Raw genomic sequence first — 23,150 nt, 5'->3', positions numbered from 1 at the left:
CTGATACCTCCGCGCCGCTCTGAGCGAGGAACCCCTTCTAGATGCGTCGTAAGAAAGCGGTTCAAACAGTCCGCGGCAAAGTAGCACGTTTGCCCAGTCCGAAGCTTCAAGTTTACAGTTTTCTGGTCTTCTAAGGGTGATTTGCCTGGCACTCAGTCATTGCAGGGGGGGGAGGGGGAGGGGGAGGGGGGGGGTCGAGCTGATGAAAACGATGGTGATGTTGGTGACGTTCTTCTTCGGGTGTGGTTTTCTAGTAAGGCGTTGTCGAGGGAGGGGGGGGCGTTGCTTATTGGCCAATATTGTCCAATTAAGACACACACACAAGACAGTTGTTCAGTCGTCATTTTCATCATCGGTCATCCTCAGTTTTGTTGTCATTTTCGCAGTCTTGTGGTGTATTTGTAAGCCCGGCCCGTGCCGGACTTCCCTTCGGTATGTCAGTGCGGTGGTGATCACGTCCTCCAAAACGTTGTCGGACTGGAGGCCCCGGGCGCGATAGTCATACTTGTCCGTTTTATGTCCCTCCTTCGGCACCGTAGTTGTAATTCACGTCCTCCTTCGTGGGATATGTCAATGGTATCAGCAAAGTCTGATGATGATGGTGCGGTGTCTGTATCCTTGTGTATTCAAGTGTGAGCGTAAAAGTGTGTGTCTGAATAGAGGTGTTCAAGTGTTCAAATACATGTTTCTGGGTGGACATATTTTGTCGTTATGTGTGTCTATATGCATGTTTTCGCCTCTGTGTGTGTGTGTGTGTGTTGTTTATCTATGTGTGCATGTGTGTTTTTGTATGTATATAGATGTGCACGTTTCAGTGTATGTAAGCTAGGATGTGTGTGTGTGTGTGCGTGTGTGTGCATGTGTGTGTATAAGGCACAACAGGTTTTTTTGGTTTTCAGGGCAGACCGGAGGAGACCACTGCAAGGCCAGGGTGTCGGAGGGAGGCGTGGCCAGCATGCACAGCTTTAGGGCAGTCCGGCGTCAGGACACGCCCGTTCTCCCCCACACTTCCCGTGATGGACAGACGGGCCTTGTTTCGCATGGCTTCAGAAAATGACAGCTACATGTGGAGAGACGGAGAGGACGGTGGAATAGAGGGTGGCAGAAGGGACAGGCAGTGGGGGGAGCAGAGGGAGTTAAGGAAAAAAAAAAGTTATGAGATTTTTACATCAGAATAGTCACATTCAAAGAGGTGCACGCCGAAACACGTCAACACACGGACACGAGACTGCACACATAAACGCTCACACATGCATGTGCCCGTACATGTACATACACATCTGAAGCCTGTCTAGGACACTCAGTCATACCTTCTCGTCTAACAGGCTACAAACACCAAAATCATTTCAAAAAAGGCGAGTGAAAAAAAAATATCAAGAGACAAGCAGCCATCAACAAAGATATACAAGTACATATAGGGTTTAGACATCTGCATTTCGTAAGTCGCCATGCATATCTGTACTCTGGGTAGTCAATCACGTTAACGAGATAAGGTGAGACTTTGGAAGGTGAGGATTTTTTTTTTTTTGCGAGACAAAGGGGAAGACGTGAGGAGTGATTTTTCACAGGTTTTGGATTTATAGAGAGGGATCGACTGGCTATACTGCTCAGAGAAGTGTGGCACTTCACAGTGATGCGCTGCCCCATGATGGCTCAGCCTTAGTGTTGCCATGCTCCGTAGAAAACCCTGCACCTCAGAAAGTCAGCTTTCACTATTTCAAAGCTTTATTTTTGATGCATTTCCTTTGACGAGCAAGATAGATACCAATCCATTTTTTGGTAACAGGTTTTGTGCTGGTTTTGTGAATTTGGAAATTTGCTCAAACGATGAAGAAAGTTATAAATATTCAGTTGGGGAAAAAAAAATGGCAAGAACATTTCCCAAATGTTACTAACTCTCAACTAAATGAGTGCTTCAAGGAATTCACTCCGAAGATGGCAACGCTCAAATTTGCAAAAATGTTTAAAAAAAGGCGGAGTCTATAAAAACTGCATGAAAGGAAACACGGTTGGATGCGACATTTCAGCATCCAGGGGTCACATGCTCGGTTCCCTCGTCACTATCTCAAATTCTGTCATTTTGATGCTCTGCTTACAAACTGCTCACTGGCCTTTGAACGAAGCATAGCAAAAATGAAAAAAAAGTCTGTGTATTGGTTTCAAAGAAATGAAGCATTTAAATGTGCTGTTCTTTTTTAACTATGTCGCTGTCTGGATTAACATACAACCGTTAACGTCTCTTGAGTTTGTTTCCCCTTATTTAATCTTTACTGTCAGGCTCTTGCGAAGCTCCATAGAGATGCCCAGCAAACATGCCCGTGCGAGCTGGGCCCACTGTGGGTAGGTGTGGGTTTACTGTGGGGCAATGTGGGCAGGGGCAAACCCGCACTAATCCCACATGGGCCCCATGTGGTTAGCCTATGCGGGGCCCACAGTAGTTTTGCCCTTTGAGGCCCCTATGTGGGCTTATTGTGGGCAAGCCCAACTGTGCTCTTGCCCACAGTAAGCCCATATGGGCCCCATGTGGGTCAGCCCATGCGGGGCCCACAGCAGTTTTGCCCTTTGAGGCACCTATGTGGGCTTACTGTGGGCAGGCCCAACTGTGGTCTTGCCCACATGGGCCCTCTGTGGGTTAGCCCATGCGGGGCCCACAGCAGTTTTGACCTTTGAGGTCAACCCCCTGTTGACAGTACAGTTAAAACGTTTTAAGATTGCAACTGCTTTAGGGTAAGCGGTATTCAAACTTTTTATTTACCGCCCATGCCCAATGCTGCATATAGTCAGACCTCTGCAAAAATGACAGTAAAATGTAAACAAGTTGTCCAAGGTATAACCGGTCCATCCCAGACTTAACTAAAACTGCCCATCAGGCAAGACAAGTACCGTCTCAACTTTTTGGTTTGTCGCAGCTGTTTCGTATTATAGTTAAGAGAAACAATACTATTTTTTTTGTTAATTTTTTGTCCCTTAAATGTTTCCACAGAGCAGCTCATGCTGTTTTTTTAACCAACTTAATTACAGATTAACTATTACTCATAACTTTACAATTTTAATAATTTTGAACCATCAGAAATTTAGCGAACATACACACGCAGCAGCTTATTGTAGTCTCATATAGTCTGCAATACATCTGACATGTTGTGCATGTGTGCAGTAATAAACTTGACACACTCCATCACTCTAGCAGTACACAAGTAAATATAGCCTATAGCCCTGGTTCAGTTTGGGCTTGGTCACGAGGTGGGGCCAATCCTCATTACTTTAAATGCTCCAAGAAGTTGGATTTGGGTAGTTTAATTTGAATTTTGCCAGCCTGAGTCCACGGAACAATCAAAGTGTCAGTTTACCTAAATAAAAAAACACGGTCACATACAGATGATTTTGGCTTTACTTGCCCAGGTTTCGAGACATCTCTGTTCGAGATTTGCCTCTACCCCAACAGGTGAATGGAATCCCAGGCTAGATTAAATGCTCCACCTGTGGCTAACTCATACTGTGCATTTACATTTCAATTGTTGTTTTCTTCAGATGCTGTGACAAAAAGCAGCCGGGCCACAGCATCCGAGGTGGAAGCTGCCATCAAAATGTGGCTCAGAAATGCCAGGGATAGAGACGGGGGAAGGAGCAAAAAATAAATAGATTTAATGTTTGGTTTTTTTTTTTAGAGTTAATGTTCTTATTGTGTTCAAATGTGGTTCTATGTTTGTTGTTCTGTTTTATAAAAGCATTTAATTTGGTATATAGTTTTGTTTTTCAATTCCAATTTTTTCCAATTTTCAATAAATTCTTTCTTCATTTTTTTTGTTTGAGCTGGCTGTCAATAAATGTCACCAGCATACCAGGTACACATGGGGCACTATGGGCCCGTGTGGGACCACTGCTTCCAGCCCAAAGTGTGGGCATACTATGGGCATGCTGCGGGCCCACAATGGGTCCCACTGAGGGCCCACTCTGCTGAGTGTGGGCTGCCCACTGGGGCCCCACCAGGGGCCTTTAGTGTGGGGCCCACACGTGCCCCGCATTTCATGCCGGTAACGGGGCCCACAGTGGGCTGCCGACAGTGGGCCCTCTGTTCCTGCCCGCAGTGGCCCCACATGGGCCCCAAAGAGGCATGTTTGCTGGGTGATGACTTCCAATAAAGTAAAGGTAGTGTTTCTGGGGATTAATGTACACTTTTAAGAAGTGATAGAGATATCACTGCCACCAGGTGCAGCCTCTGGTAAGCTCAGTATCACATTACAGATCGTAGACATCGAACGACCGGGATTTCACTCCAACCTAAAACGACCATGGGCGGTCAAAATGACCGCCGGTTTTTAAACTCTATATTCTGTCAAGATAAATACCCAATTGAGATATTAATGCGTTACATATGTTAGCATGTCTGTTAGTAAACGAATGACACCAAAATTAAATTTTAACAAATTTTAATACTATTTTTCAAACAATTTAAAATGGCTGCTGTCCAACGCCTGGAAGTACTGCTGGAAATACTGGTAGTCATGGTGCGTCTGTAACGGCATCTGTAACCAGACGTGTTGGCAATATCAAAAATCAAGTTTTTACTCTGCACTGGAGAACGCTAGATTTTTTCTTTCTTTCTAGGACAGAGCGATGAACTTAGCGAAGGAGATGACGCGACTAACACACGTCATAAATACTGACATGACGCGCACGATCACGCGCAAGTTACGCGCGGTCATTTTGACCGCTCATGGTCGTTTTAGTTAGATCTTATAACTTTTTTTGTGCAATTGATCTAAAACAAAATTTAATGCAAAGCTATGCAATTTTAGGAGCATTCCGTGAGTGGCAGGTCTGTATCTTTTTTGCTCTCACAGTTATTAAACTTTGATAGTCCAATACGGTCAAAATGGCCGCCTTGGTCGTTCTAGTGTTAAATGATAACTAGAAACTTTTTGAAAGAATGAAGCATATAAAACTAAGGAGCTGAAATAGCCAAATAATCAAAAGATTATAATATGTTACCCAGGTTGTGCTTACACTAAAAGTGACCGTATTCCCAACAGGATAATCAGACCCTATTGTTAACTTCACAGCTGCTATTTTGAGAATATTGCCTGAATTAAGTTGAGTTCAGCCAGCAGCGCAAATGCAAAATGTATGAAAATGCAAAATCAATGACTGGGTTATCCTTGTACATAGGGGAAAAATATTATTGTATGTTAAAATATTATTAGAAGGAAAATCACTTAAGGGATCTTCTTTTTTGAGTCTACTTCTGAACCATTACGGTTTATCCCTTAAAAAAAATCTCTAACTGAGAATGCTAATGCATCAAGTCTATAAGCGCTGTAGAAAAAAAAAGGCCACTATTCCTGTTTATAGGGCACGGTGTAGTTGTAGTTTTCCCTCAGTTATTCATCATTGGTTTTGTACTGCCCCTGCTAATTTAGTTATTGCCATCAAACCATCTAGACTGGTGTAAGTGGAGAGTGCCTGTGAGAGGTTTGTAAGTAGATCTTCAAAATTGAACGTCACCAATGTTTCCCTTCATTTCAATGAACTGCTCTTTGTAAATTGCCTAATTAACACTTTAAAAAAAGTCAGCATCACTGATTAGCCATTCACTATGAAGTGTTCGACTGGTTGTTCCTCCATTGTATAACTGCGGTGCATTGCAATTGTTAGAAATGGAATAAGCCAAGGTGTTTCCTGGTTGGGCTGTTCAAGGCAGGTGTGCACAACTCCAGTCAAGGAATAAATGATAAAAGATGCAGAATAGTTGCTGTGAATCCCAGTCAGAATTAGCGAAAGATTAACTCAAATGGATTTGATGCATCTTGTTCATTTACAGTAGTTAGATACTATGTGTCTTGAATGGGTGCAACAATAAACAACATAAAGTTCAGGGCAGCATTTCCATTAAAACTTTTAAATTATTCCAGGAAGTAGCTCTTATGGATTGTAACAAGGAATATTGAATTATTGACATGCTCTGAGTCTAGTTAAGACAGCATGCTAGATTGAGCCAGTTTGTGGTGTGTTGTGTGTATTGTATCAGAATGTTAATATTGTTTTATATGGTATGATATTATATTATTGGTTAGTATAGTAAAACAGTAATTTGTCTTTTCATTCATTCTTATTCAGTTGGGAACAATGCAAACTAAGATAAAGGGCATTAAAAGCAGTGGATATAACATAGCAGCAGTCCCTGAAGATAGAGTTGTGCATCCCCTTGCCATCTCAGTTCACCTCTTTTTGTTTATTCTTAGCTGAGAATATAATGCAGGTGCCTAGTCATGTCATTAGCCAAGAGCATCACCACCACAACCATCATCATCATCATCATCATCAACAGCAGCCAAAGACGATGGAACAAAATCTGCAAGTCACTCAAATATAACCACAAGCTGGCCTGGGGTAAAGTGCTAAGCAATGAAACAGATAAACCATTACAGAAAACAATCCGAACCAAAATCTAACAAATTAAAAGACCAGTAAAAACAGACCAAACCAGCAAAAAAAAAAAAGTGAGACATTAGTGGCTTTTCACTATGGAGAAAAAAATAAAAGTGAAAAATCAACAATGGTTCCACAATGCTTGACCACATCCTTATCACTCCATGAACAAAAACACCCAAACAAAACCAGAATAAACCAAAAAAAACAAAAACAAAACACATTAGCGTGGGGCTGCTGCAACATCTACATCAACAATACAATAATCTACAGCATCTACAGCACCACCACCATGATCACCACCAACACCATTACCCCACCTATATGGGAGCCTCTAAATCCTACCCCTATATCTTGACCCCCTCGGAGCCGTACACGTTGTACCCCTCCCTATAAGTGGCTAGATTCTGGGTGCTGGGAGAGGGGCTGGGGCAGTGGGGGGGGCTAAGGTCCACCTTCATGCGCTTGGCTTCGGCCCGCGACTTGTAGCAGAACTCGACCAGGGCCACCAGCATGGCCAGGCCAAGGCCCCCCACCAGGATGTAGAAGACCCCGGCCACGTTGGACAGGCTCAGAGCCTGGGACGACTTGTCCTGGAGAGTGAGGGTGGTGGAGGTGGGTGGGGATGGGGTTTGATTTGGTTCGGGGTAGAGTGGAGTGGGAGGTAATGAGATGTTGGGGGGGGCACAGACAGAGTTGGGAGGACAGGGTAGAGGTGAGGTGAGGCTTGGTGGTTGGGGCAGAGAAAAAAGGGCCAGGGTTGGGCAGGAGGATAGGTGAGGAGGAAGGCAGTATGGTAAAGGAAAGGCAGGGTAGGGAGAGGAAAGGAAGAAGTGGATGAGAGAGGGAACAAATGGTGTGGGATGAGGAAGAGGGAGGTTCGGTGGGCAGATAGTGGAGAGTTGAGGGGGAAGAGGTAAGAGAAGGTGGGTGTAAGAGAAGAGGACAGGGGACAATAGTGTACAAAGGATTAGACAGCACAGAGAAATAGTGATAGGTCAGACAGAAAAAAAAAGCTGACAGGTACAGACGTTAAACTACTGTGGAACTATTTCATACTAATGAAGTAATGTAATAGCACATGGGCATATTCATCAATAATTATGAATTGCAACTGATAATTTTGGCTTTGATTATTCTAAATAGGAGCAGTAATACGATTGGCACAACAAATGCCGTATTAGCGTCAAGTCACTACTTTTGTATATGTCCACTACAAGTACACTTATGACAAATCCGTCTTTCTACACTCAGTCGAAAACATGTAACAATAAGAATTAACAGTGCATTTAACTGGTAGCTAATACAAATATGTAAATCTATTGCTTTAAATCATAAAGCAGGAATTTGGCTACGCGAGGAAAACATTTCATTCAACCCTTCAAATCACACTCCAAAGGCTTCAGTGTTCTAGAATCCTATGTCATGTCTCATGTTCTAGAAGCCTAAAACATCTCAGACGATCTCTCCTCTTCTACAGAAACTACAACACATAAATACAAATTTTGACTGGGGCAAAGAGGTGTGTGTATGTATATATATATACCTTATCCAGCACTTTACGAATATTAATATAAAAATATATGTAGTTCTGTAAAAAACAAAAACAGGCTATGGATAGGCAGAAGCTAATCAGAATCACCAAAGATTGTAAAGCCAATGCCACAGCTAATTAACTCGAGTTGTATTTTCATCTCATTTTAGCTGGCTAATGACTTTTAGGCTTTAATCTGTGGATCAATGCAAAAACATGAACGTGACTATAACGGTAAGGCCTTTTTTAAACACATCGGCCACATGGCTAATGTTGGTGTAAATAATGATTGTACAGCTAATAGCTAATGAATTGTAATGTAAAGCACATATATGTAAGTGCCTGTAGGCCACCATGTAACATACAATTTAAACTGGGCGAAATGGCAAACACTGTAGTGAATAAGGCATTTTTAGTAAGATTGTATTCACTGTGTTCTTGTTCATTTCATTGCACATGCTACGGCTAAAGCTAAACAACAGTTGCAGTCTATTCTGGAGCATGTTGCGTTTCAGGCTAGCGTTCTGCGGGCCGCAGCAGCGTGAGACTGACCTTACTTCCAGAGTCCTTGGGTCCACACTCTCCCTTGTCATACCACCATTTGTTTTTCAGTTTGTCTAAGACGCCTGCTTCGCTCAGTTTCAAAACTGCAAGGTTTACCGGGGTTCTTCGCGTGTAAAAATAACATAAATAACATCATAGGTCATGTTATTTTATGTTATTAGGGTATTTCACATTTGCATTGCATAGTTCAGTCACATGGAAAGGTATATATTTTTTTGTTTTTTGTTTGTTTTTTGTTTTGTTTAAAGATCAAGTGACCTAGTATGGGTCCCACTGAGTACATGTGTGTACGCTCGATGAGGAGGGGCTGGGGGGAGCGAGGGGCTAAGGCGAGCTACAGACATATGAGTGGGACCCCCCTTTGTCACTTAAGGTAACGCACCCATGGTGCCCCAGCTGACCCTGCTCACCTAGAGGCAAGTGCTGTGCATATGGACAATGGGACACAGGCTTACCATACTAGGATGAAGAGAAAAGAGAGACAGGGAGAACGGTTTGGATAGGCTATTAAGGACTAAAACTGCGAGGCCTTTGGAGGTCAGACAGGTCATTTTGTTACTGGAGCGGTCCATTTTTCTCATTAAACTTCAATATAATTTCCTTTTCTTTATAGCTGTCTAGACTGTGCATTGTACCTCATTGAATTCTTGACAAACAGCGGGGCAGTTTATCGAAGTTTGTCAAGAGAGGTGGTGGGTGACAACCTGTTTTTTAAATGGGTTTTATTTTGAGTAAAGGCGTTAAAATGTGCAGCATAATGCTCCTTGAATGTCCTTGCTGGCCTAAAAGGAAAATAAATCAAAGGTGGAATCTGAACAGTGAAAAAGTATTAAAGAGAGATGAATGATTAAAAGATTAGTTTAAGAACACTGTGAAAAATGTGATTCTATAAAGATATTTAAGACAACTGTGTGTATTAAAGTGATGTTGAAGTGTTGGTAGAACCTTGGATTGTGTTACCTGGCCATGATATGAGTCCAAACTATCACAAAATATCTTCAATAGTTGCTCTGTGCAGCTAATATCTTAAATACTGTTTTTCCACCCTCATTCACTTCCATTGTGCAGTGAAAGAGGTTTCAAAGTCACACTTTTACCACATAAATGAAAGCAAACAAAGGGGATTTTGACAATAAATAACAAGCTTTATCAGTCATGTTTTGGGAAAATTAAATCTCTCTCCCCATGTTATTGTAGCGAATTCAGGGGCAGCCGGGAAGCGAACTCGGGTCGCCCACACCACGGGCTACTGCGCTAAGAAGTCAACTGAAGGGTCTGACCCGTTTGCCAAGGACTTGTGAGTCTAGTCATCCGTGGTCATTACATTATTTTACCATGTGAATTTGAAAGCAGATCTGGTAGGTCACTTATGTGACCCCATTGCCTTGCCAATTCTTGGGCGTGTAAGCATCGATCTGATTGGTCCAAATCTACATGCCCACTTCTGGAAACTGCGTTAGTCATAGCAAACAAACCCAGCAGAAGTTAGCTTGCCAGCATGCTATGAGAGGCACTTTACATATTCAGTGAAGCTATGTGGAGGGAACAAAGAAAATAGTATTTTTACCAATAACTGTAAATAGAAGGCAAAACAGGGCTCATTATTAAATATACTAGTAGAATACTAGGAGAATTTGCATTGTTCGCGTTCATCTATGTGTTAAAAGTGTGACTTTGAAACCTGTTTACCCATGCAATGGAAGCGAACGGAGGAGGAAAAAAACAAAACAAAATAATATTTTGGATTATTCAGCTGGGTTGCACGGAGCAACTATTGAAGATATTTCACGGTTATTTGGATTTATATATAATGGCCTGGTAACTACATACCCCAGGGTTCTACCAAACTCCCACAACACTTGAATGAAAGAAATAATAGGAAAAATAAAATTTTATGAATCTAAACTTACAGGAAATACACAAATGCTAGCTCTGTAATTGTTTGGGGCTGCCGTTATTCATCCCCATATGCCAAATTTGAGTCTTAACAATTTTGAGAGCTACAACTTCACTTGGCCCTGTTTTATTTCATACTGGTTAAAGCCTGTTTCATCGGCCATGCACCAGTGATAATTATCTTAATCAAATAAGATTTAATTTGGCATCTCAGCTACTGTTTCCAGACAAGTGTCTCCCCTCTTTTCCTCTCTTCTACCAACAGCTGCCACTAGGGGGCAAATATCCCTGACAGCAAAAGCTGTCCTTCTCACTCTGTCTTTTGTAATTCTGTGTGCGTCTGTCTGTGAGACAATCTCCTCCCCATTTGCTTCTTCTCTGCCGTCAACGACAGGAGTCACTGCATGACAGGGGCAGGGCAAAATAAATTTTATGGCTTTAAATATTTCAGCTACCTCATGTAAGGTGTGCTTGATTTCTCTTGCCAGACATCGGCTTTAATTCTCGAATCTGATTCAAAAGTGGACGCCTTTTCCCGTTACCCCTAATGGAATAAGCGAGGTGTTATAATGCTATATTTTGTGGAGGTGTGGGCCACATTCTGAGAGGGAAACAGATGTCTGAGCCACCAGGGTTCGAAACAAAGCACAGCCCAGATGACTTCCAGAGAAAGGTGCTCCATTTCTGCGGGGGGGGGGGGGGGGGTTCTTCGATAACCGAGAATAATGTATTCTTTGTTCCTGAGAATGCTTATCGTCCGAAATGATGAAGCACAGATTTTTACCTCTGTTGTCTGCAACTCTGAGGCTTTTACTTAAAGGCATGCGCTGCTGGCAAGCAATGCGGCATGATCTCTAATCTTTAGAGCGTAGGCTGCTGTCCCTTTAGCCTACCCCCCCTGTGATTCATCACACTTGGCTGGGGCAGATGCGTGCGTTACATCCCCGGGGTGGGGGCCGTCGCAGGCTAACAGCCAGCGAGCGGCTCCTGGCCCCTAGTGGTGGTGGTGGGGGGGGGGCAGACAGTGAGGGCTAACCTTGGAATCCCCTCCCCCGCTGCCACATTCTCCTTTGTCATACCACCACTTGTTTTTCAATTTGTCCAACAGGCCCTGCTCGTTGAGCTTGAGCACGGCCAGGTTGACCGCGTTTCTTTGAAAACAAAAGGAGGAACAGATAAGATAGTTTGGTCAGAGCTGAGGGGAGGGACAGACAGACAAGATGGACAGGGTCCACAGCCAAGGGAAGGAACGGGGAGGGGCGGGGGAGGGAAAAGACAAGAGGGGATGAGGGCAGGATATGGGTTAGTGGGGGATAATGCAACCCAGAGAACTCTCTCTCTCTCTCTCTCTCTCCCGTTTTATGCTCTCATTCATACTATAATGACTACTATTAATAGCGACGTGATAATACTACTATCATCTCCTCTCTATTCCTGCGGAGTAACATAGCATACATACTCCAACACACTCCTTCGTCATCGCTCTTTCCGTGTATCTCAAGTAGCCTTTTTTGTTTCATTTTATTCTTGCATGTTATTTATGTTTTCCTTCTCACTCTGCCTGTGTGAGTTTGATTCTCCTGCACCATGCTGCAAGAACACAAGCTGCTGCTCAGCGAGTGTCACACCGCCTGTACAAAGTGTGCTAACTAGGTCTTAGCAGCCCGCTGACGGTACTCTTGTTTCCTGCTGCTCCTCTGTTAGCTTCTTGCCAGCCCACTTCAGATTTTGCATGCATGTCTTCGTGTGTGCGTCTGCATGAGTGCATTTGTCTTTTAGTGTGCTTCTCGTTTTGTGAGTCTGCAATTTTTTTCTTCTGTGCATGCGCGTTTGTGTGTTTCTGGTTCCCTACAGTCCTCCTGCTCACACCCCTGAGGGGAATGACCTCCACACATGAATTAGGGACACAGAGGGCTGAACTATCATACTTCCAGACGGTTCTTTGGTTTGCATGCGAGTGTGTGCGCGCGTGTGTGTGTACATACATATTCATCAAACTCTCTATATTACAAGTGGTCATGAAGGGAGGGAGTGTAATGGCGTTGAAAACCTTGTGGAAAACTCAAACGTATGTCTGTCTTATTAAATTTGAGTGTGTTGGTTTATTTGTGTGAGATCTATGAGTGATGGAGACCAGTATCATTATGACTTTTGCAGGTGTTTGATATACAATGTACACTATGTTTTCCAATTTAAATGGTTTTGATCATATCCGGCTTGGCTGGGCATCCCTATAGACACAATTGGCCGTTTCTGCGGGTGGGAAGCCGGATGTGGGTATGTGTCCTGGTCGCTGCACTAGCACCTCCTCTGGGCGCTTGGTCAGGGCGCCTGTTCGGGGGGGGGGGGACTGGGGGGAATAGCGTGATCCTCCCATGCGCTACGTCCCCCTGGTGAAACTCCTCACTGTCAGGTGAAAAGACGCGGCTGGTGACTCCACATGTATCGGAGGAGGCATGTGGTAGTCTGCAGCCCTCCCCGGATCGGCAGAGGGGGCGGAGCAGCGACCGGGACGGCTCGGAAGAGAGGGGTAACTGGCCAAGTACAATTAGGGAGAAAACGGGGGGGGGGGTTAAAAAATGGTTTTGATTATCACCATTTCTGCCGAAGCCAACAGATTGTCTAGCTCCATTGGTTCATTATGTTGTTATCTGGCTACCATCACTATGGAGACCTGTCTCCGATGGTGTCTCACAACAGTGTCAACTCAAAGGGATTGTGGGTACTGTTCAACTTTGCCGTTCTGCTCCATGCATTTCTGTTATAATTTCATTTTGTTGCTGCTCTTTTTGCCGTCTCTCCCTCTCGCTCCTTCACAGCCTACTGTGAATACCTCCTCCCTCCCTTCCCTTTGAGATGCAATAATCAGCTTAGCTCATCGCACCCGAAAGATTGCTGCAGTCTGTCTGCCTGCTTGTTTGTTGGTCCATTTCGCCATCTGTATGCCTGTCCAGTTCAAAGTCAAACCTCACTCTTGATCCGGCAGTGTAAACGTTCTGCTGTCTGCCTCTCACCCGGGCCAAACCCATTCAGAATCCTTTAATCTGGTTTGGGAAGATGGCACCACGAACTCACGTTTGCAGCGGCCTCACCCAGTACCGACTGTGCAGTGTCTTTGTCCATGTCTGTGTCTGTGTCTAAGTTTGTGTCATCGTGTGAAGTTTTTATTTTGATTGTCGATTTTTTTCGTTTAATGGCTGGGAGAGCTGGCGGTGGATCGGCTGGGGGAGCCTGGTCTGCTGCGTCCGGTGGGCCTGAGGACCACGGCCCTGCCCGGAGCTACGTCTGAAGAGGGAACACAGAGGTGGTCTGACAGGACGAGGAGGCGGGGCAGGCTAAGCTAACTGCTAGCCCATGCAGACCGGCAGTTCTGACAGTCATCCTGGCTGGCGTTCGCTCTCTGGACAGTGGAATTTTTGGACTGTGTTGCACTGAGTGGACTGTGTTGTTAACTGTGTGTGTGTTTGTTTTGTTTGTTTTTGTTTTGTTGCTTTGTTCTCTGTTTTTGTATGTTTTTGGCGGTGTCGTTTTGGGAAATTTTGGATGTGCTTTTATCATTTGTGTTGCACTGCTGTGGGCTGGGAGAAAAAAATCTGTTTCTTTTGTGTACACAAGTACACAATTGAAATGACAATAAACTGTTTCTGATTCCTGATTAATTTTATACCTTCGGTCTTTCTAAAATACATGGCCCTGCGCCTGATGGAGAGACAATCCCCGCTTAGAGGTTTAGAGAGAGACAGCGTTCTTCTGAGTGATTGACAAGCCATGAAAGAGTTCATCGAAATAAGTGAGGCATGAATAAAAACCAATTCCGAAATACTCCTTTGGAGATACAAGAAAAAAATTAACATTAGCATATCAGCATTACTGTCAAACATGGCTATAGTTAAAAAAAACAGTCATAACATTAATTTCAATCAATTCAATCTTCGTTTTCATTATGAAACATGATCATCTCAAATTATCTCTCTGATTATTTCACCGAGAGAAGGGGGGAGTTTGCCCAGCGTGCTCACTCCCAGCCACATGAATGGCACTGGTAAGGCCCGCTGACTGGGAGAAGCCAGAGACGGCGGTGGATAGTCCCAGGAATGGTTTATAAGGGGGCTAGAAAAGGGATTTATCCACCCGCTGTCTGTCACTTTTCCCACGGAAACGGAAAAAACCTTTGTTTGAACGGTGAAGGAGGAGCTGAATTGACTGCTGTGTTGAGGGACGTCTTTACAAGATACACAGGAGGAAGTTATAGGACAGGATGTAAGGTGCGCCGTTTTGGGTTTGCTGCTCAAAAGGCAAATTTGAAAAACTGACAGAGAGAGATGAAGAGAGAGAAGGGGGACAAGTCGCCAAACTTTGAATTTAATCTGGGTTTTTTTCTTTTCTTTCACCAGACACTTGGTGCATTTTGAGAACATCTCCACATAACAACATGTCCTTCAGGTACCTTAAAAGATAGTCTTTAGAGTTGTTCTTCATATATACCTATGGGCAATGCAAGCTGGAATATGCCAAGCTGGCACGCAAAAGTGTCCGATGAAGGAAAAGGAAATCTTAAGATTCCAGTCATGGTGTCCTTAAAGAGACATGTATATTTAGCAGCGGCCACTCATTCTATCATTCCCCCGCCTCCATCTCTCTTTCTCTCTCAAACTTGCATGCACACACAGTCAGGGATTCCTTATAATTAACTATTGATTACTTCTGGGATCGGGTTTTAATTTGGCATCGTCCAATAATCATTTTAAAGTCTTTGCAAACATTTTCACTTGACCTAATTAGAATTTGACAAACGGTCATTGATTTAATTCTGACTCAATAGATTTAATGTGGGATCCTGTTTGTTTGGTGTCTAGTCCCCCCTTGACTGGGCCCCTCTATTTCGTGTTTCTTGATTTCTGCTCCCTGTTGGATCTATAAATTCCCCCTTGTGGCTCTGGATTCAGTGGCAACGCTATGGCGCTCTGCCCCTTCCCATGGCGATGGTCAAGTCAGTAACTTTATTCATTCATAATCCAGCTCTCCTTATCATTGTTCTAATAATAATAATAATAATCATCATCATCATCATCACAATCATGACTACCATCTCTATGGATGAAAGGTGTAAACGCCAGACAGCTCGACAACGGACAAATGGAGTTACCTGTTAGGTGGCCCTGTGGAGAGAGACAGACAGTGAAAAAGACAAGGATGGAGACAGGCAGAGGTGAAGAAAAGGATGGACGAGATAACACTCACAACAGCGATGGAAGTAAACAGCCCTTCACATAGAGATGGTGGAAGAAAGAGAGGAAGGGAAGAAATGAGAGAGAGAGAGAGAGAGAGAGAGAGAGAGAGAGATAGAGAGAGAGAGAATAGAAAAGTAAGAGGGAAAAAAGGGTGAGAGAAAAATAATGAAGAAATAAGATATGACAAAAAAGAATGATGAATGGCTAAACTCAACTTCCCACACTTGCACATCGCTGCCGTTGTGTGAAAACCTATCGACTCCTTGTTTAGGCAGCAAATTTTACTTGAGTTATCTTGGCTTCAGATTTTACACAAATTGAAAGGTGCTACATACGATTCGTTTCATAATCACAGCTTCATAATTCCGCTCTCTACAAGCCAATTAGGATGCACTGTATGATTTAGAGAATACTTTTGAAATTTGGTTAGGTTTACTCAACGAATAAACGTTTGATTGTGGAGACACGAGGTTTTCCACTGGCACGCGTAAAACACTGAAGATGGCAAACATAGTGGTAATGAAAAGGCACAGCAGGGTAGGTGGAATACCATAGCAATAGTACAGTATCATATACGCTACTGCTTGCTATTGTTACACTACTCCACCTACCTTAACTGTGAGCCTTTTGGGGTTGCAATCCCATAGCCTTTGGAGTCCAGGTTCCCCCCGACTTTCATGGTGTCACAGGGCTTGCGCTGCTCCGTGTACTCGTTCATGGTGGACTCGAGGAGGAAGGCGTACTTCCCCTTGGACTTCCGAACCCTTGCCACACCCTCGGCTGTAGTCTTGGTGAAGACCGTGGGCTCGGCCGACTTCATGTATGACCACATCTTCTCATAGACGGCTATCTTGGACCGCTAGGATGGGAGAGGAGGAGGAGGACAACAGGTTAGTTGAAGTACTGCACATCACTATCGTTTGGCTTGACCGTTTTAACCAAATTTTATGGTGGATAATGGTTTTGGCATGCTGTGATTGAAGGTGAGAGAAATGAGATGAGAGAGGGAATGGCAGATGGGGCAGACACAGGTGGTTTCATTTGACCTGAGAGAAATGATGAGTGATGGCGAGGAAGACAGCGAGCTCACTGGTGGTAGATACAGCAGCCTCTTCCTCCACCGTAGAGGGGGAGCAAAGCCCTATTCAAACTGGATTAGTTTCACCCAAGGAAGTCGAGCAATTTAAGGCATTACCAACAGGACTTGCTACCGACGAAGAGAACTTTACTTGCCAAAATGTCGGCATATTAAAAAAAAACTGCATTATAGGCGAGTTTGCAGCGACCAGCTTCTTTACATTAGCCTAAACTGCCAAATGCATCAGTTCAGTGGTGACAGCAAAATAAATATTTTAGGGTCTATTCTGATAATTGACACATATGTCTTTGTAATCTTGATGTGCATTCATTCATCCATGTATGTATCCATCTAAACAAGCTTGCCATTTTGGCCTACTGTAAAATAAAGTAAATACAAGTTTAGGGATTGATGTAGAGCTGTCAAAGTGTGTATTCGTTTTCTTCATAAATATAAATGTATATTCAGTACTTGGCAGCATTTCCTACTTTCACCGTTGAGTGAAGATGCACTCAGCGGTGAAAACGGCCCATTCACTCTGCATCACCTGTGAGTTAAATTCATAAATTCTCCAAATGGTTCAGTTTCCTGCACTTTAACTGATGCATCTAATCAAAAACAATTAAATGCTCCGTCCGTTTTCAACACGATGTGCCAGAAATAATTGATAAGGGTTAAAAACTGTGCTGGTTTTTAATCACATCTCCCTAATGTGTCTGTTTATCAACATATTTTGATGTGTTAGAGATGTACCGTGTAAAGATACTGTTCTTCTTCTTCTTTCGGCTTGTTCCCTGTTTCCCAGGGGTCTCCACAGCCATCTTTCTTTTGGCATTCGTTAGTAGTACCGTGTAAAGATACTACTACGAATGCAAAAATAAAGTTAGTGGCGGTAACTTCCCCATAGAAAATGCAGCAGGGACAAGCCCTCCTGTAGCCTGGGGGACTTTTGGGTCTTGCTCAAGAGCACTTCAGCAGGGTGGACAACTGCTGACAAAGAGGACTGAACCACGGTTTTCCACCTGAGGGACAATGGTGTTCAAAGCCATTTATCTGATTATTCAACTGTCTCCACCAATGCGCTGTTTATTTGGAAAGATGGATCACCTGAGAAAAACAGTACACGCAAGTACAGTACACCGTGAAGCTGTCCAACCGTCGTGTTTATAATGACTGCTTTACGTTTGCTCCGTTTCTATGCATTCAAAACAACAGTATGGATGCTGGACCTGTGTTGAACGTTGTGGGATGTTGTTCCCGGTGCTGTCGTGGGTGCTTTTTACAATTTTACATTGTTTTTGCTCCAATTCAAGCTTATTTCTTAAAGGGTAACCCAGTGGTGGGAAACGCTGAAAAGTTGGTGATTAAACTATCAAAGAAGGTTGAATCAGTTCATCTGGACAGAGGTACTCTGTCGCCCCCGGTTCAGGGATGGTCGTTCCCTCTTCACATAGATGGCCTCTTTGACTCCCCATTCAAACCATCGTTCCTCCCTATCAAGGATGTGCACATCCTCATCCCTGAAAGAGTGGCAACTGGTCTGTAGATGGTGTAGACTACAGAGTCCTGGCCTCTCCTGTGTTGTGCCATCCTCTTGCCCAGCGTCTGTTTAGTTTCCCCGATGTACACGTCACGGCAATCCTCCCAGCACTTAACAGACCCGATCCTTGGGGTGGACCAACCTCTGGTGCAGCGTATTTTGGGGTTTGAAAGCAAGTGAGACACGGTGTTTTGAAAATACGCATCTGACACTCCTGCCACATACGGAATCACCACTGGTTTACACTTAGGCAGTGTGCCAAGAGGTAGCTTACGGCACACTGTGAGCTCTGGCTACTATTTGATCCTCTGGCAAGGAGTGATACTTATTAACATAATTAAAAAGCAACTTGTGTCCTTCGAATGGCCAACTATCAGTCCCAACTTTGAATTTGTTTACGATCTCCCCGCCTGCCGCCCAATGACTGCTGGGATAGTCTCCAGCATTCCCGCGACCCTGAGATCAGGAAAAGCTGTTTGGATAATGGATGGATGGATGGATAAATGTTGTGAAATCTGTCAGCCTTTACAGAACGGCATACTGTTAGACTGTATATAATGTTGTGGTACACTTGGTGTTTGATAGAGAAAAAAGAGAAAGACAGACAGAGTTTGTATAGTATGTGTGTGTGTTTGTGTGCATCTAAATGTATGTGTGTGTGTGTGTTGGATTCTATATGTGTATGTTTGTACATATGTGTGTGCAAGCAGGGTTTGGCGGGAGAGTGAGTAAGTATGCTTGGATGTGTCTATCTGTGTGTGTCTTTGCACATTTGTGGGCAGGCTATGTGTACTGAAGAGTGAAAATAACAAGCTAAGGAGTCAAATCGTCATCCTCCACGAGCGTCCTGTTATTCTCGCGCTCTCTCTTCCTTTTTCCTCCCGGTGATAAAGCGCTAGTCTGTCGCTCTGCAAGCGACAAGCCCAGGCTACAGAAACCAGCGCATGGGGGGTGGGGTGTGTGTGTGCACACATGTGTTAGTGTGTGTGTGTGTGTGTGCACCTGTATGTGTGTGTGCACATTAATCGCTAGTGTGTGACGGACATCTATCCCATAATAATGCCACTCACATTCAAGCGGACCAGCAGACCAACCTTCCACTCCCTTCCCTCTTCTTCTCTCCTTCTCTCCTCTTTTTTTTCTTCCTCCCTCCCTCCCTCCCTCTTTCCATCCCTGCATATCCCTTCATCTCACACTCTATCCTCGCGGCTCTCACTTTATCTATCCATTCCTTCTCTCCCTCACTTGTACTTCTTTCCCCATCATCCATCCAGCCCTCATTTACTGTATCCATCACCTCTAGCCACCTACGTATCACCCTGTCTGGTGGGCCGGGCCAATATGTGCGAGTGTGTCATTGTGTGTAATCAGTACTTATGTGTGTGACAGTACAGTGCTACTATTCCCATGTGCTACTATTTAACAATAAGTGCATGAACAGAACAGCAAATGTATGCTGCAAGTCACCTTCAGGCATCGACACTGCACAAAGGTGAACACGGGGAGGAAAATACAAAATACTGCTGTGGGACGCACACGCACACACACACACAAAAGTAAGTATATATATATCTATTTATATATATCAACACGGATTTTAATGCATAGCAGTACAGGCCCGTTTTGTGCGTCGCGCACTCATAAGCTGCTGCATATACTATATATATATATATATATATATACGTATATGTGTGTGTGTGTGTGTGTGTGTGTGTGTGTGTGTGTGTGTATATAGATAGATAATGTATAGCATTTAATCATATTGGCAGCTGAAGAGTGCGTAACATGAAACAAGCTTGTACTGAAATGCATGAAAGTTTTTTCCTACATCTAGCTTATATATATATATATATTTGCTTGAATGCAAATGCATAAAGAAACACTCAATCTCTCACACACACACACACACACACACACACACACACACACACACACACACACACACACACACACACACACACACACAGATAATTAACGGTGGTGAATCCCCCTCAGCTGTGGGAGAGTAAATTGCTTTTTCACCCTCCACAGATTTCAGCCTGCTTGTTATGTTGATGATGCCAGAGCCGCTCACAGGAGCACAAACTGTTTGCTACAGTCCAACCAAACGAGCACAGGCATGTGCACGTGCGCACGCACGCACACACACACACACACACACACACACACACTCACCCACACACAGATGCTCATGTAAAAAGAATAATTACACATCATAACAAATCTAGACAAGGCATCAGCATACGAGTACCTCTACATTTATCTGCACACATATGCACATATGGTACGACTGTATTCTCTGGGTATGTTCGTTTATGTGTATGCTTTATATATCTTCATTAACATCTCACCCAGTCATTACTGACATCGTAGTGTGTGTGTTTATGGGTAAATATGAGCGGTTGCGCTGAGGTAAACTGTATGCAAACAGACGGTTTCCTATTCCGGCATTCTTCCTTTTTTTCCTATGAACTCTTGGGTTGTCCAGTATTCCGACAGCCATTTCTGTATTTTTGGCTGAGTCTACCGCCACTATGCTCTGCCCCACCTGCCAAAGTACTTACGTTCTTAAACCTATTTCTAAACCTTGAGACCGGTCTGGGGCGGCACGGTGGCGCAGTGGATAGTGCGGTCGCCTCACAGCCAGAAGGTCCTGGGTTCGAGCCCCGGGGTGTAGTCCAACCTTGGGGGTTGTCCCGGGTCGTCCTCTGTGTGGAGTTTGCATGTTGTCCCCGTGTCTGCGTGGGTTTCCTCTGGGTGCTCCGGTTTCCTCCCACAGTCCAAAGACATGCAGGTCAGGTGAATTGGCCGTACTAAATTGTCCCTAGGTGTAAATGTGTGTGTGTGTGTGTGTGTGTGTGTGTGTGTGTGTGTGTGTGTGTGTGTGTGTGTGTGTGTGTGTGTGTGTGTGTGGGCCCTGTGATGGCCTGGCGGCCTGTCCAGGGTGTCACCTGCCGCCCAATGACTGCTGGGATAGGTTCCAGCATCCCCGTGACCCTGAGAGCAGGATGGGTGGTTTGGATAATGGATGGATGGGTGGATGGAGACTGGTCTGCTACACACATTCACTCCCATGTATCCACAAAGTAAGTGGAACGTACTATGTGCTGTTCTGAAGAACTGCATGCAGCCACAAATGTCAATATTGGAGCACCGTCCTGTGATGCTTTATTCTCTTCTATTCTTGCATTACTGTAATCACAGCCGGATGTGTTAAAATGTTTGAATCTGCGTTAAAGGAGTCTATCCCTCTCAAGTTGTCAGATAGGCACTGTATGTAAGGAGAGCCTTACCCTGAAGAACTCTTTGGTGGATCCAGAGTCCAGTGTCCCATAGGCTATCTCTGTTTGTTTGGCCAGGTCTTCAGCACTCTCTATCGGGGAGACCATCCTCTCAACAGTGAGGAAGGCAGCCAGGTTGGCGGTGTAGGAGGAGATGATGATGAGGGTGAAGAACCACCACACGCCTCCGACGATACGGCCCGACAGGGACCTGGAGAGAAGAGAGGGAGGGAGAGAGGAAGAGGAGAATGAATACAGGGGTTGAAGAGGAGGGTGAGAAACAGAAAAAAAGAGAAGTGGTGGAGAGTTGGAGAAAAAGGTGGGGCGGGGAGGGGGTAAATGATCGACAGGGATGGATATGACAGTAGAAATGAAGGGTAGCGAGGAAGGGATGAAGATCAAGAATGACAGGAGGAGGAGGAGGAGGAGGAGGAGAGGCATGATCATGAAAGGTAGAGGAGTAGCCAGCTATGAAAAGAGGAAAAACGTGAGCACAGGGAAAGACTGCAAAAAAAAAAAAAAGCGATTGGGTCAATAAAAAGTTAAGGACAAAGGAAAAAAATAATTAAAGTTGGTTCCTGGATGAAAAAACATGCAGCGCAGCATCTGCAGAGAATTTCAGGCCCCGCTGGCATGACCGTGACAATGACAGCACTGCCAAAGTAATTATCTTTCAACCTCCAAACCGATTCAACACAAACAACAACAAAGACTACATGAAACAGATTGTTATCCAGGCGCTCCTCCATCCTCTCTCTCTCTCTGTCTCTCTGTCTCTCTCTGTCTCTCTGTCTCTCTCTCTCTCTTCTCTGTTTACTTTTTTCATTTGCTTAATATGAAGGGCATCATCAAAGTAAAGTGGCAATTCATTTTGTTTGTGTTCTCCCGAGCCAAGAGGAGAAGAGGCCGGGAGCGCCGAGCAACAGCGAGGCAGAGAACAGCACAATAGCAGCGACGGCTAAGAGATTTTCTCTAAAGTGCAGTTGTCAGGAAATAAAGAAAGAAGAAAATTGTCTACACGCCATGGGAATGCAGGAGGCAAGTGAAAACAACCCTGCACCACCTTACATAGAGCGAGAGAGAGAGAGAGACAGAGAGAGCGAGAGAGAGAGTGAGAGAGAGAGACAGAAAGACAGAGAGAGAGAGTGAGAGAGAGAGTGAGAGAGAGAGACAGAAAGACAGAGAGAGAAGACAGAGAGAGAGAGAGCGAGAGAGCAAGAAAATGACAGAGAGACATTGAAAGACAGAGAGAGAGAAAGACAGAAAGACAGCGTGAGAGAAAGACAGAGAGAAAGACAGAGAGCGAGAAAGACAGAGCAAGAGAGAAAGACAGAAAGACAGAGAGAGAAGACAGCGTGAGAGAAAGACCGAGCGAGAGAGAAAGACAGAAAGACAGAGAGAGAAGACAGCATGAGAGAAAGACAGAGAGAGAAAGACAGAAAGACAGAGAGAGAAGACAGCGTGAGAGAAAGACAGAGAGAGAAGACAGCGTGAGAGAAAGACAGAGAGAAAGACAGAGAAAGAGAAAGACAGAGCGAGAGAGAAAGACAGAAAGATAGAGAAGACAGCGTGAGAGAAAGACAGAGAGAGACAGAAAGAC

At 44.3% G+C, this 23,150-nt stretch overlaps 1 protein-coding gene across 2 annotated transcripts in view; it reads right to left on the bottom strand.

Annotated features, from left to right (window-relative positions):
- Positions 1-895: 895 nt before the first annotated feature.
- gria4a (glutamate receptor, ionotropic, AMPA 4a) overlaps positions 896-23,150 on the bottom strand; it is a 298,568-nt gene continuing 276,313 nt past the window's right edge. The window contains exons 14-18 of one of the 2 annotated variants that reach the window (XM_056283881.1): positions 21,563-21,761; positions 16,263-16,510; positions 11,457-11,571; positions 6,882-7,019; positions 896-1,060 (exon numbers count right to left, since the gene is read on the bottom strand). In XM_056283881.1, the coding sequence (XP_056139856.1) occupies positions 896-1,060; positions 6,882-7,019; positions 11,457-11,571; positions 16,263-16,510; positions 21,563-21,761 (865 nt within the window). Of the gene's footprint in view, positions 1,061-6,881; positions 7,020-8,512; positions 8,628-11,456; positions 11,572-16,262; positions 16,511-21,562; positions 21,762-23,150 lie in introns of both variants that reach the window. The other variant, XM_056283882.1, reaches the window with a different exon arrangement.

Source organism: Lampris incognitus, chromosome 7 (genome assembly GCF_029633865.1).
Source record: "Lampris incognitus isolate fLamInc1 chromosome 7, fLamInc1.hap2, whole genome shotgun sequence".
Lineage (NCBI taxonomy): Eukaryota > Metazoa > Chordata > Actinopteri > Lampriformes > Lampridae > Lampris > Lampris incognitus.
Note: the sequence above shows the minus strand (reverse complement) of the source record. Positions and strands in the feature narration are given on the sequence as shown.